Consider the following 12047-nt stretch of genomic DNA (forward strand, 5'->3'; position numbering starts at 1 on the left):
TGTTTCCTCTAAACAAATGCAAGTCATGCAAGATTATCCTTTAAGGGAAAGGTCTGCATGGACAGATGAAGTTCTGTATCACAAACAAAAGAAATTAAATGCCTCCTAAGGTCTCCAAAAATCTGCCCATTTCAATATGAAGTGCAGACACAAGTCTCCCAACTGTAACCCCTCTTCCCAGAGTACACAAGTTACAACAGATACTTTTTCATAGCAAGGAAAGGCTAGAGCTTTTCCAAATATATCTGTTTGCCTTCATAAAGATTACACAGTATCACTAGTTATTTACCATTGTCTATCATCCGCTGTTTGGTTAGAATCATAAGGAGTCGATCAACTTCAAATACACCCACACCTGGTGTGATAACCACAGACATCTGGCCAGTCCGATCAAAGTTCCGGTTTATGTAATGCTTGTCAAACACTAAGAGAAAGAATTAGGGAATACTTTAAAAGAAAAAAGATGCTGGATGGTCGGGGTTTTTTCAGAGCAAAGGAGGTAACTGTTAACAGTGGCATTAAACAAGCTTCCACAAAGCACATGCAAGCATGAGAGGGCTTGTATATAGCCTTGTCCAACCGATAAATGTTAATAAAGCTACAGGAGAGAGAGAAGTTAGGGCAGAAGAGAAGATGGGAACCAGATACATAAAAAGGAATATTTTTTCTCACATTCTTAGTGTTTCCTTTATAACATCTCAGAAAAAAACCCAAAACCAACAAACCCCAAAAAACCCCAACAAGGTAAAGTCCTTTACTAATCATTTAAATAACATCCTGTGCTCCCTCTCATGGAAGCCGTTAAGGTGACTGAACAACATCTGATGTACAGAATCACAAAAAGTATATCTTTGGAGAGCCCTTCCAGCCCATCAAATCCATCTCCCTGCTAAAAAAAGATGGATCAGGTTCACCTAAATCATGTTTGATCTAACCTGATTTTGAAATGCTTCCATAATTTAAAGTTTCAACTTGTACACCAAGAGGTTCTCATACAAATACACAGCTGGAAGAAAAAGTTTCATCCTGAGAAGGCCCTGTAAATGGTTCCTGAAGCCTGAAATACCCAATACTCAGTTATTTGAGAGCCACTGGTCTTCCAGAGACACACAAGCCAATTCTTTTGAGGCTGAAAATGATAACTAAACCACTTAATATTCCCCTCCTCTTCACAGTGTTAAGGAACAGGCAACAGAAGTCAACACCCATTTATTGGCAGCTGCTTTAAAGGTTCTTCCCCTGTGTATTTTTACCCATTGTTCATAACTTACCATTGAACGAAAGATTTATGGCCTCCAGGTAGTTCCCTTGTGCTGAGGTAGAATTGTAACCTGGAGGGAAGCCCTCTGGACAGGTGTTCAGAAGGAAAAAAAGAAAAAAATTATCACCTCTGTATAGACTAGCTTTAAAAAAAAACAAAAACAAACAAAAAAAACAAAACAAAGCAAACAAACAAAACCCCCAAACCAAAATAAAACTGCATTTGTAGTAAATCCCATCACTCCAACAAATTACAGGCAAAATTGGTATTGGTGTATCTCACAGAAAGACCCAAGCAAAATAGCCAAGTCAGGAGAGCACTAAGTAGTACAATACCAGACTCCAACTGAAACCAGAGAGTTTAGAGACAACTTTTAAAAAAAAAAAAAAAAAAAAAAAGAGAGAGAGAGAGAGAGAGAGAAAAGGGTAAAAGCATGGGAAAGGAGGATTCTTGTACCTGCTTGCTCTAGTCGTACTAACACAGGATACTGGATGAAAAGCTTTTTAATGGTCACAAGCAATGAGGTCCACTCTTCTCGTCTCTCATTCTGAACTACAACTCTACAAAGAGCACAACTTAATGAGGATCATGAAAGAAAGCTATGAAGAGGAAGCGAGAAGGAATGAACAAACTATAGAAAAAGGAATGCACAAAAAGGCGAGTGTCTCCTCCTTCTGCTAGGCAGCACATTAGAATTACTGCATACTTGTAGCAATCACTAAGGTGTAGATGTACACACAAAGCTGGGCACATGCCCAGCCAGAATAATTTCTCACTTCTAAATGGGTGATCAACTTCATGTATCAACTAGCAGCACTGTTCTGCAAAGCAGTAGGATTGCTACCCAGTCCAAGTTTAGAATCACATGACAGCTTCAACAGCTTCATCTGTTGTGACCATCAGCCAAACAGCTCCAGTACCTAACTGCAAACACTTCTGGTTTCAGCAATGGCACCATCTGTTCTTCAACTACTCAAGAATGTAAAGATCTGAAAAATAGCCAAGCCTTATGCAAAAACACTCCCAACACTACAGAACTTTTAAGTTTACCGACAATTCCAGTAGAGCACAGACAACACAATATTCACATGCACACGGAAGACTGACTTAGCAAATATGGGTGTGGACTCACTGATGGAATGGGGACTGCTCATCAATTTGCTGCCAATTTCAGACATAGATGTTTTTCACTGTCTTAATTCTTTGCAAGGTCCTACAGTTACTAACATGATATTCTCCACATGGGTTGCACATATACTGTAGGACAAGAGGTAAAAGAACTGGGAGGAAGACATACTTGTAAAAATCTTCATAAAATCTTCCCTCATGATCCTGCCGAATTGACGCACGATGTGATTCAGGAAACTCGTCTGAAACAGAAGCAAAAGCACGTATTATCCCATGCTTTTGTATAGAAATGACTCATCTTTTCTAGTAAGAAGCTATTATTTCCATTAAAAAAAACAACAAACAAACAACAAAACCACTTTGAGAAATATCAGATCTCCTACACAATATTAAAATTGCTTTTAAACCAATATGACAGCTTGAGTATGATGAGGAAAATTTGCCATATATTCTTCTACATAAGGTTTTCATTGCAGTACTTTCATAAGAATGGCTGTGTATCCACTGTGCTTGGTAGGGAATACCCTGGACAAGGGCATTAAAAAAACACCAAAAAGGGAAAAAAGTCACTGGCAACCTGTAACCAACTTTAAAGAGAGAAGGAGATGGGTTTAAAAACAGAAACATGAAAATACAGAATTTACATACCTATAGATTTTGCTTCATAAAATGTTCTAGAAAATAGAACCACTGTCACTTCATGGCTGCAATTCTTCTCCTGTCCAGGAAAAGCAGATGAAAAAAAGAAAACCTTAAGGGTCACATTCAGTAGAAAACTGTGTATATACACATACGGTAACACCCTGCTTCCCCTCACACCTAGGGCCAAAGGTAACCAGAAAAAGGCAGACTGCTGTATCAATATACCTCCATGAGTGCTGCATGTGCCTCTATGAAATAACATAAAAGTCTGTCCTGTAGATTCTGTGCTTCTAGGCTATATCACATTTAACAGGAGCACTCTCCACCAGTCTCTAAAGAAACTCTTCTCTGTAGTTGCCATGATAAAACATTTTTGTTTAAAAAAATAGTTGACTTAATTTGTTTATACATACTCATGGCAATTTGATATTCTTATTTGCTTCTGTTTAGAGAGATGCCCCTAACAATTCCAGAGATATTAAAACTTCACTAAACAGTTACAGTGCTAATGCATGCAATGGAATTAGGCTGTAAAGAGCCCACTGACCATCCCCTCGAAAGGAAAAGCTTGAAAAACCCCATGAGCCCTGGCATCACTCAGGTCCATATTCAACATTTTATAGTAGTACTAAAAGCGAAACACGCATTTTACAGACATGTCACGCAGGGCTCCTAATAACTCTCCAAGGAACGAAAAGCACAATGAAAATGAGACAAAACTGTTGGGCACGCTCCTGCTCTCCTTAACATTCAGGACCATCATGAGCTGCACTATGCATAGATGTTACACATTTAGGATTTCAGACTCTTTTGCCTTGTCTAGCTGTTCTTTCAACTGAGGTTGCAGAATTTATATATGCCTTTTTTTGAGTACTGATATGGTTCTCTCAAGTCAGTGGAAGTCTGCTGCAGGACTGCTAACAGCAGTTAACCTGGCTCTGAGCTAGGAGACAGCTCTGGGTTGTTCACTGTAAGAGGTAGTAAGGCTTTGTTTTTGAAGCAATTCGCTTTCAAGAACACTGCACATCATCAGTGGCCCACATGCTACAACCTGGAACCCCTCATGCTACAAGACTGCAGCACTAAACAGATTACATACACACTGTACCAGGGAAATATTCGGAACCAAGTCCCAGAACAAATAAAATTGTGTCAACCAGACTTGCGCATTACCGCACAAGCACAAACAACTATATCACACATTTAGTGACTTTAGTGCAGTCAAAGCCTCCACACAAACAAATTGCATGATACAAACACAGCATATACAACAGATCAGTACTGGGGTCACTCGGCACATGTATGATCTAATGCAGACCTGCAGTAACCACTCTTTTGATGCCCAGGAGCCACCTCTCATAGTCCTGTAAATCTTAGCACTGCCTGACACAAGCTGGGTCTTCCTCAAACTGGCATATCAGTGGGCTCATTAAGATGGCATTGACTTGTTCTTTCAGAACAGGATGAATTCAATCACCTATTTACCTTCCATTTTGTGAAGAGGTCAGCAAGGAAACCGTTCACAGCTTTCTCAAAGTATAGGTCCCCTGCAAAGTAAACATCTCCAAAGCATCAAATAACAGCAGTTACTTCAGCTATGGGGTATATTTAACCCTGAAATTGTAGGACAATTATTTTTATTAGAATCAGAGCAGCTGTATGCATAAGGAATGCTAAGATCACTAAAGCAAAGATGATAAAAAGATTAAAAGGCATGACTATGTTTCAGAGGATGTAAACAAGACTCTTAACGTCAAAAGCATCTGACCTTTAAATTCATTTTTCCAACACATACGCAGCACGCTGGGAAAGCATCTGTACTATCTTTTAGGCATAGTATGCACAACTGATTCCCTGCTCAGTTTTGAATAGTTGCCCAGTTGCATATGCCCAAACACATGGTCAAAGGAAGTGGTAAGAGGTTTGCTAAAGGATTAAGCCAGAAAAAAAAAAAAAGGAAAAAAAGATAGGACAGTGACACAGATAAGTGACTCATTCTTAATGCCTACAGTTTTAATACTTCTAGTTGACTCTACAAGGGCTAAGGCAGGGTTTTTGCTTCCTCGCTAAGCCAAAGTCAAGAGAAATCTAAAACATCAAGGTCCTCTTTGCACAGGACTTCCATACATTTCTGGTTTCAGGATTCACACAGGTATTCACCTGCCCTCACCACCAAACATGTTCATATCCACAGAAAACCTTTCCAAGGTTCATAGTCAGTTGTCCCACTTGATTTTGTCACTGAGCTAACAGTACCCAGGCCCTACAGTAGGGACAGGAAAATTATGGAATACCCAGGTGACATAAAAGCAAATAAGGATCTAATAATGCACCATAGTGCACCTCGGAGCACTGCATAGGCCAAAGGCAGGATATTTTAGCTTCCTAGTAGTGGCAGAAATAAATAGTTGTGGCAGTTTTCCAGTAGGGGCAGAAAGGATAGCTGCTGCCATCCACATTCACAATCAGGGAGGTCAGTTACCTACATACCATAAATATCAAAATCCCACATTTCACAGCTCATCTGGATAAAAATATAAACCATGGCAGAAGTGGAGCGGAAGACTACCTGCAAAGGAATGAAAGATCTTATTTAAAACAAGGTACATTCACTAAAAGGGCCAAATGCAGAAGTTAACTACAGAGCAACTTTTATTACTGTGCCCACTGCATCATACGGAATTTACGCTCTAACAAGCTGGCAGTTCAACAGCCTGAGTAATTCCTAGTGCTGCCAGCACAGAAGAGTTAAACTTTACTAATCATTCATTCACCTGAATTTATTGCCATTCTTCACCTTACAATACATCCAATTCAAATGATCCATACAAATCTGCAAGCAAGAGAGAATTACAAGAAACCCAACAAGGAAACGAAGTGAAAGAACTTCCTTTCCTCTGCTCCCTGAAATCTTACCCGAGTGTCCTCACTGATGTATCCACAAGTGACTTTCTCACTCTTTACCCACAGTTCACCTGCCTGTGCCCTGGAAGAAAAGGAGTGCAGAAAATTTGCTAACCAGAGTGAATATGAGGATTAGAGAATCAGTATTTGAGCAAATAAGGGATGTACCAAAATCTGCATTCAAGGATGACTTCAAGACAGAGTAAAAGTTTATTTGGTTAAAACCTGATCTTTAATCCAAAAGATGCCAAACAGCCATTTCCATCTGCATCTGCACAGTTCCTTGTCCCTTTGTCATCTCAACAGTAACTGAAGTAACACTCATCTGAGCTATTAATACATCTTAGGAAGGGGCAAAATATTATAAGAGGTAAAAGGAAAATTATTTGGCATTCATCAGAGGCAAGTGTGGCTGGCCGTCCTACTATTAGTTTCTTCCACCCCAAATCAGATAGAAACCTTCCCCCACCTCATGGTGCAGACAGACATCTGTATAAGAGTAAGAGAACAATAAAACATGAAGAATTTTTCAGAGTAGATACTCCAGTTGGATACTCTGGACCCATTAATCTAAAGTCATAAGTAACAGTAAGCCCTCAGAGGAGGCACTGACCTGATACCTGCAAATTCAACTTTTTGGGTGACATATGCACATGTGCTGACCTAAGAAAGAATAGTTACAGGTGTTAAAAGAACAGTAGGCTCAGAGTGAGCAGACCAATTTACACAAAAAAAACATTCAAGCTCAAACACCTGACTTCTGCCATAAAACCATGAAAACCACTTGGCATATTTACTACTACTATCTCAGCCTACAGAACCTCTGCAACAGACAACAGAAAATAGTTTTTAACACATATGAACTTTTATTGGGTTCACTTGTCTAATTCACTGTGCTTAGAAGAGCCAAAGACTGCACTTCAGAGATAGAGAAACAAAATATTCTAATAGTTGCTTATTAAGCAGTGCTATTGGAGAGGAGATACTTTAGCATACTTCTACTTGAAAAATATTTGGATTCAATTCCTACCAAATGTAGTAAATCATTAAAATTCGGAACATAAGAAAAAAAAACCTCTCAACAGCATTTTCAGTGCCCAAGGCAGTAATTAACATTATGGCAATGGAGTAGGAAATGATGGGATTAATTTTTTCTGCAACACATTTACATCCATTTAGAAAATGGTATCCTGATGTACCATTTACAGCATAAGTTCCTCAGGAGCTGCTGATAGTGGTCTTGTCCTCAGTTTTCTGTATTTTGTAAAACACTTATTTTCTTTTACAGCAAGCAAAGAAAAAGGCAGGTAATCTCCATCCTACACATGAGGACAGCAGAGGCCTTACCAAACTTTTCTTCAGTCGCCACATATCCCCACGCCCAATATACTGATCTTTAAAAGTCAGCTCCACCAAGTCCAAGGTCACCTCCTGGGAAACAGGAGAAAAATAGTGCTTAGATTTTACTGGTTGTTTCTAAGTAGCACCCTTCAATCTGTTCCGGTAAGAACCAAATGTTACAGGGAAGGCCGTTCTAAAGCAAGTCAATACTCCTAACAGAAGCAAGATAAAAGGGAAGTCACATCAGAATAACTGCCAAAGTTGCGGGTGTACCTGGAACTACTGTGAGCTGCAAGACACTGCACAATGTGACCAGAAAAAGCCGAAGGACACAATCTGTGCTACAAGTCTTAGTGCAGATTGGAAGCACAAGTAAAACAAATTATTTCCATTGTTCATGACATTACGGAAGCCTTGTTTCCTGCAGATTTTTGTCTTGTGCTGAATGTAAGCACTGACTGAAGCTCTTTTGATAGCTGGGACATTTACAAGATATGCCTCTCTGGTGTCAAATAATGTAAATCCATGACATGGCTCTTCTTTTGGCTAGGCCACTTACTGTTTACTCTGCCTGGTTATCCTGAATTTCTGGAACTTAAAGACATTTGAAATTTCTAAATTTCTATCAAGCTGTGTTGAAGCTGGTCTACAGACTTCAAAAAGAGAGCAGGGATGGTAGGGAGAGAAGAAAGAGACACATAACAAACAAACAAGCAGTTCAATTGCCCAAGCCTCATTTTCTTAGGAAAGAAGGCTAAATACATTTCAATAAAAAATAAAGGCCTTTTTTTCCAATACTACTGTAGATGGAAATTCACATGGCTCTGATTTGAGCTAAGTGAGGGACAGATGGAAAAAAGTTGCAAAGCCACACACCTTTGGGTCAACAACATTCACATGGACATCCTGGTATGGCCGCAACCGGAACACTTGTGCAACTGTCTGATCCACACTTATAGTTTCTGCCACAAAAATGAGAAAGGACAACAGAGAAGTGAACATCCCCCAAAAGTTTCAAGTGGTTTACAAATACAAAAGCAATACAGTGAGACTGTCATTAAACACTTAGGGCCTCAGCAAGAGACAACAGCTTCCTTCAGCTACGGCCCAATTCAAGAGTCATTAAAATGAAAGCAGGTGAGATAAACTCAAAGTTTAGGCTGAATTAATTCTTGCAAGAAGAAAAGATACAAAGCTAGTCAGAGAACGCAGAAACAAAAAATTAAGGCTAAAAAGCCAATTTGGTTTAAATTATACCCCACATTACTAAATCAAAAGCAGATTTTTAATTAGCTATTCACCTTCTGATAAAATTATAATCTTTCCTTTCCTAAATACACAAAGCATTGATTTTCTTACAAAGGTAAAATACACGCATTAGTCAATCACAGGTACAGCCCAATCACATAATCTTTGTCTATGATTTTACTATGCATACTATGAGTCTAGAGTTTTACCTTTCTGCAAATCTTCCTTAAGTGACTTCACTTGTAGAAGCAGGGGACTAGCATGTGAAAAAGAAAAAAGATAGACAAGGTGAGATACCAACAGTCTACTCTGTTAAATCACCCTCTCAAAACTGTTTACTAACATGGAGCATGGGATAAGCTAAGAGAAACATTAATTTTTTCTAGAAAGTTTCATACATCATCCTCCCTGCCTGTCACCCTGTCTTGTTCTTTACACCTATCTTGTTCCTTACACCTATTATAAGTTACTCTTTAGGTGAAGATGATACTCTAAATGGGAAAGTATGTCACACAGGAACTTCTCAGAACCTCATACAAGTACACTGGTACTTTTCAGATACAGGCTGCAGGATGAACAGCTTCATATAAGAACGTTTACATTTTTATAGCTGACCAGGAAGTTTTCATTTTGCCTAAGATATACTACAGGACAGAAGAATAATCTCATCAGGTAAAAGCAGCTCGATGAAGAAGATAAAGACATTGTAGATTCTATGTTCAGGTGCTACTTGCCCTATGAAAGGTCAGCAAACTAACAACAAACACAAACAATTCCATAAACTTTAAGGAAAAGATCCTGCTATAGTTATCCCCTCTACTTTTCTTCAGGCAGGAAAAAAAACCATGGCAGCATCTTGAAGCAAAGGTATATCAGCTCTAAGAGCCTCTTGCTTGGGAAGCCGCTGTACATCAACATGCCCTTTCAGTACTCTAACCACACCTGACAGATATCAGCAAAAAGAGAATTCACCTGTATTCATCATTGGGATGTGCAATTTCCACAACATCTCCCAACTTGATTTGAAGAAATACTTTAGGATTTACCACCAGTTCATCATCTACAAGACATAAATGAATGAGGAAAACTGCAGTGAACAGATATATACCAAACACAGATGCTTGCATGTTCGTATGCAATAGCTTACTCTACATAAATACACTAGCCCAGGATTAACATGTCAGCAATGTATTGTATTCACTACATGACACTGCCCCTACCCAGCCACTTCAGTCTGGCCGCTCTTGTGGGGAAAACTTCTCTTTCAAATCACAGAACTTTCACAAAAGATTTGTTCAGCAAAAGAGCATGCCTCAATTAGGCAGGCAGAATCATATTTTGTATTTTTCATATAAGAAACACCAGCAGGAAAGTAGATAGCTACAGAATCTTAACAAGATTCATTAACATGCTGTAAGTCTAGAAGTAGGGAGCAATCAAATAAATGACATTGTTCTTAGTACACAGAAACACACCTACACACAGTCATAAGTCACTGACATGTCTGTCACGTACTAGGGTGACTGAAATACAAGTTTAAAAGAAAAGCAATGCAACCAAAGGGGAAGAGGTAGAATAAAACAATTTTATTTTTTGGGTGCAATCTCGTTCTGTTCTGACAAATGCAGTTTCATTCTGCTGTACCTTGCTTTTAAAAAAGAGCTTTCCAAACTCTGGCTGGTAATACTGCTTGTTATATCAAAGTTCCACCTTCACTGTTTTGTTAAAAAGATCAATAAATCAGTTAATTGCTTTCAGTTAAGTAAGAGAGTGCTAGTCTCACTGTTATGAACCAGGAGATACTGACCACTGCCTCCAAAACCCTTCTTATGTATGACGAGCTTGTACACCTTGTTGGTTCTCATCTTGAATTCCAGTTCTTCTCAGCTGCTTTGAGTAAAAACAGTTGAAGACATCTTGCATATCTAATATAGAAATGAAAGCAAACACAGATCTCTCGTCATTACAAAACCATTCTTTAGACTCTGTGCATGAACAAAGAATGTTGTACCACCCCATAGCCAAGAACGCCACCCCTGAAAGGCAGGCACATTACAAAGTTTAATAAACGTCAGACTAAAAGTTTAGTAATGACCTCTTCTACCAGCCTCCTGTCAGAGAGCTAGTACCACTCTCTAGAATCACATCTTTCATATTTCAAGGATAAACTCTGAACCTCGTGTTAAACGCATTAAAACAAATACCCAGACTTATGCCCGCTGCCAACTATATCTCCTGATTTTGTCATTCCATCTCTTTCACATGTCTTTCCCACGACTCCCAAAGATGCTGGGATCCACAACCGGACTGATTTCACAGCAGCGCAGCAGAGCTGTACCCAGCAGAGGGCAGCGGTACAGGGCCAAGCAAACACTGGGGGCACCGGTGTGCATTACTTTAACTGCATCATTTTTTTCTTCCTGGCACTTTCATTTAACATAAAGCATATTTCAAAGGAGGACCTTTAGTTTTACGATTTACTCTTTTTAGAAGTGCATTTCAACTGGAAATTATCAGTAGGAATAAAGCTATGGCCACGTTAGTAAATTAAAATACAAGCTCTTCTAGTCATAACTGTACTCTTACAGCAAATGAAAACTCAGAGGAACTTAGAAGTATGCCTTTCAACAATACTCAAGTATTAAGCTTGCAGATGCGCTCTTCAGAAAGCCGATTCAATTACCGAGTTATGAAGGCATGGTGGGAAAAAAACCCGCACATCCGAAGTTTGTGAAAACAAACTCTGTAAAACCTTCGAACTTGGGATTGACGTGGGTCTGGAAGGATCAGACGCTCGGCTGCAGCGTACGACGGCAGGACTGGCACCGAGGACGGCGCGGGGACGCAGGGCCGGCAGCGTACTGCCCCGCACGGGGGGGAACGGGGAGACTGAATAAACCCGATGCGTTCCCAGCCAGCTCTCACGCTCGCTAACCCTGCTAGGGAAACGCCTGCGTTCCTTCAGTTGCACATCTATAAAATGAGTTAGAGGAGTAAAGCGAGGGGCCCGAGTTTCCCGCCCCCCCCCCCCGGAGCAGCTCCTAGGGGCGGTCTGGCAGCGGCGGGGCCCGGCGGGGGCCGCCACCCTCCGGGGATGCGGTACCGCAGAGCGAGCAGCGCGGCGACCCGCGCCAGAGCCCCGGCAACCCCAGGGGAAGGTCGGCGGAGAAGAAGGGGGGGGGGGATGCGCGGAGGGAGCTCGGACGCCTCAACGCTCCGTGCCGCCGCGGGACTGAGCCAGCCGCCGGTAGCAGCGCCGCCAGGGCCGGCTTTCCTGCGGCAGAGCCCGAGCGCAACCCCACCCCTTACAGTCGGCCGCGGAACGAGCAGCGGGGACCCTAACCTCCCGGTCCCGCGTCTCCCGCCGGCGACCGACCTCAGCGGCACCGTCCCGACGAGATTTCCACCCCCTCCCACCTACGGGCGACCACTCGCTACTTCCGCATCCGGGGGCCGTCAAGGGGCCAGCACGGGGCGCGCGTCACGTGAGAAGGAGCGGGCCGGGCCAACCCCTTTCGGATTG

General features: G+C 41.1%; 1 protein-coding gene across 14 annotated transcripts in view; it reads right to left on the reverse strand.

The window, feature by feature from the left end:
- DEPDC5 (DEP domain containing 5, GATOR1 subcomplex subunit) overlaps positions 1–11982 on the reverse strand; it is a 48172-nt gene extending 36190 nt beyond the window's left edge. For 9 of the 14 annotated variants that reach the window (XR_011326678.1, XM_069795176.1, XM_069795171.1 and 6 more), the window contains exons 1-15: positions 11868–11978; positions 10332–10449; positions 9497–9584; positions 8734–8780; positions 8153–8238; positions 7283–7366; positions 6549–6598; positions 5948–6017; positions 5522–5600; positions 4517–4578; positions 3038–3107; positions 2559–2631; positions 1718–1821; positions 1272–1346; positions 290–424 (exon numbers count right to left, since the gene is read on the reverse strand). Coding sequence is in view for 13 of the 14 variants with exons in the window: in XM_069795176.1 (XP_069651277.1) it covers positions 290–424; positions 1272–1346; positions 1718–1821; positions 2559–2631; positions 3038–3107; positions 4517–4578; positions 5522–5600; positions 5948–6017; positions 6549–6598; positions 7283–7366; positions 8153–8238; positions 8734–8780; positions 9497–9584; positions 10332–10389 (1081 nt within the window). In the remaining variant the exon portion in view is untranslated. Of the gene's footprint in view, positions 1–289; positions 425–1271; positions 1347–1717; positions 1822–2558; positions 2632–3037; positions 3108–4516; positions 4579–5521; positions 5601–5947; positions 6018–6548; positions 6599–7282; positions 7367–8152; positions 8239–8733; positions 8781–9496; positions 9585–10331; positions 10450–11110; positions 11132–11207; positions 11807–11833 lie in introns of those variants that run through there. The other 5 variants (XM_069795164.1, XM_069795168.1, XM_069795165.1 and 2 more) reach the window with 5 other exon arrangements.
- Positions 11983–12047: the final 65 nt, after the last annotated feature.

This window comes from Haliaeetus albicilla, chromosome 10 (genome assembly GCF_947461875.1).
Source record: "Haliaeetus albicilla chromosome 10, bHalAlb1.1, whole genome shotgun sequence".
Classification (NCBI taxonomy): domain Eukaryota; kingdom Metazoa; phylum Chordata; class Aves; order Accipitriformes; family Accipitridae; genus Haliaeetus; species Haliaeetus albicilla.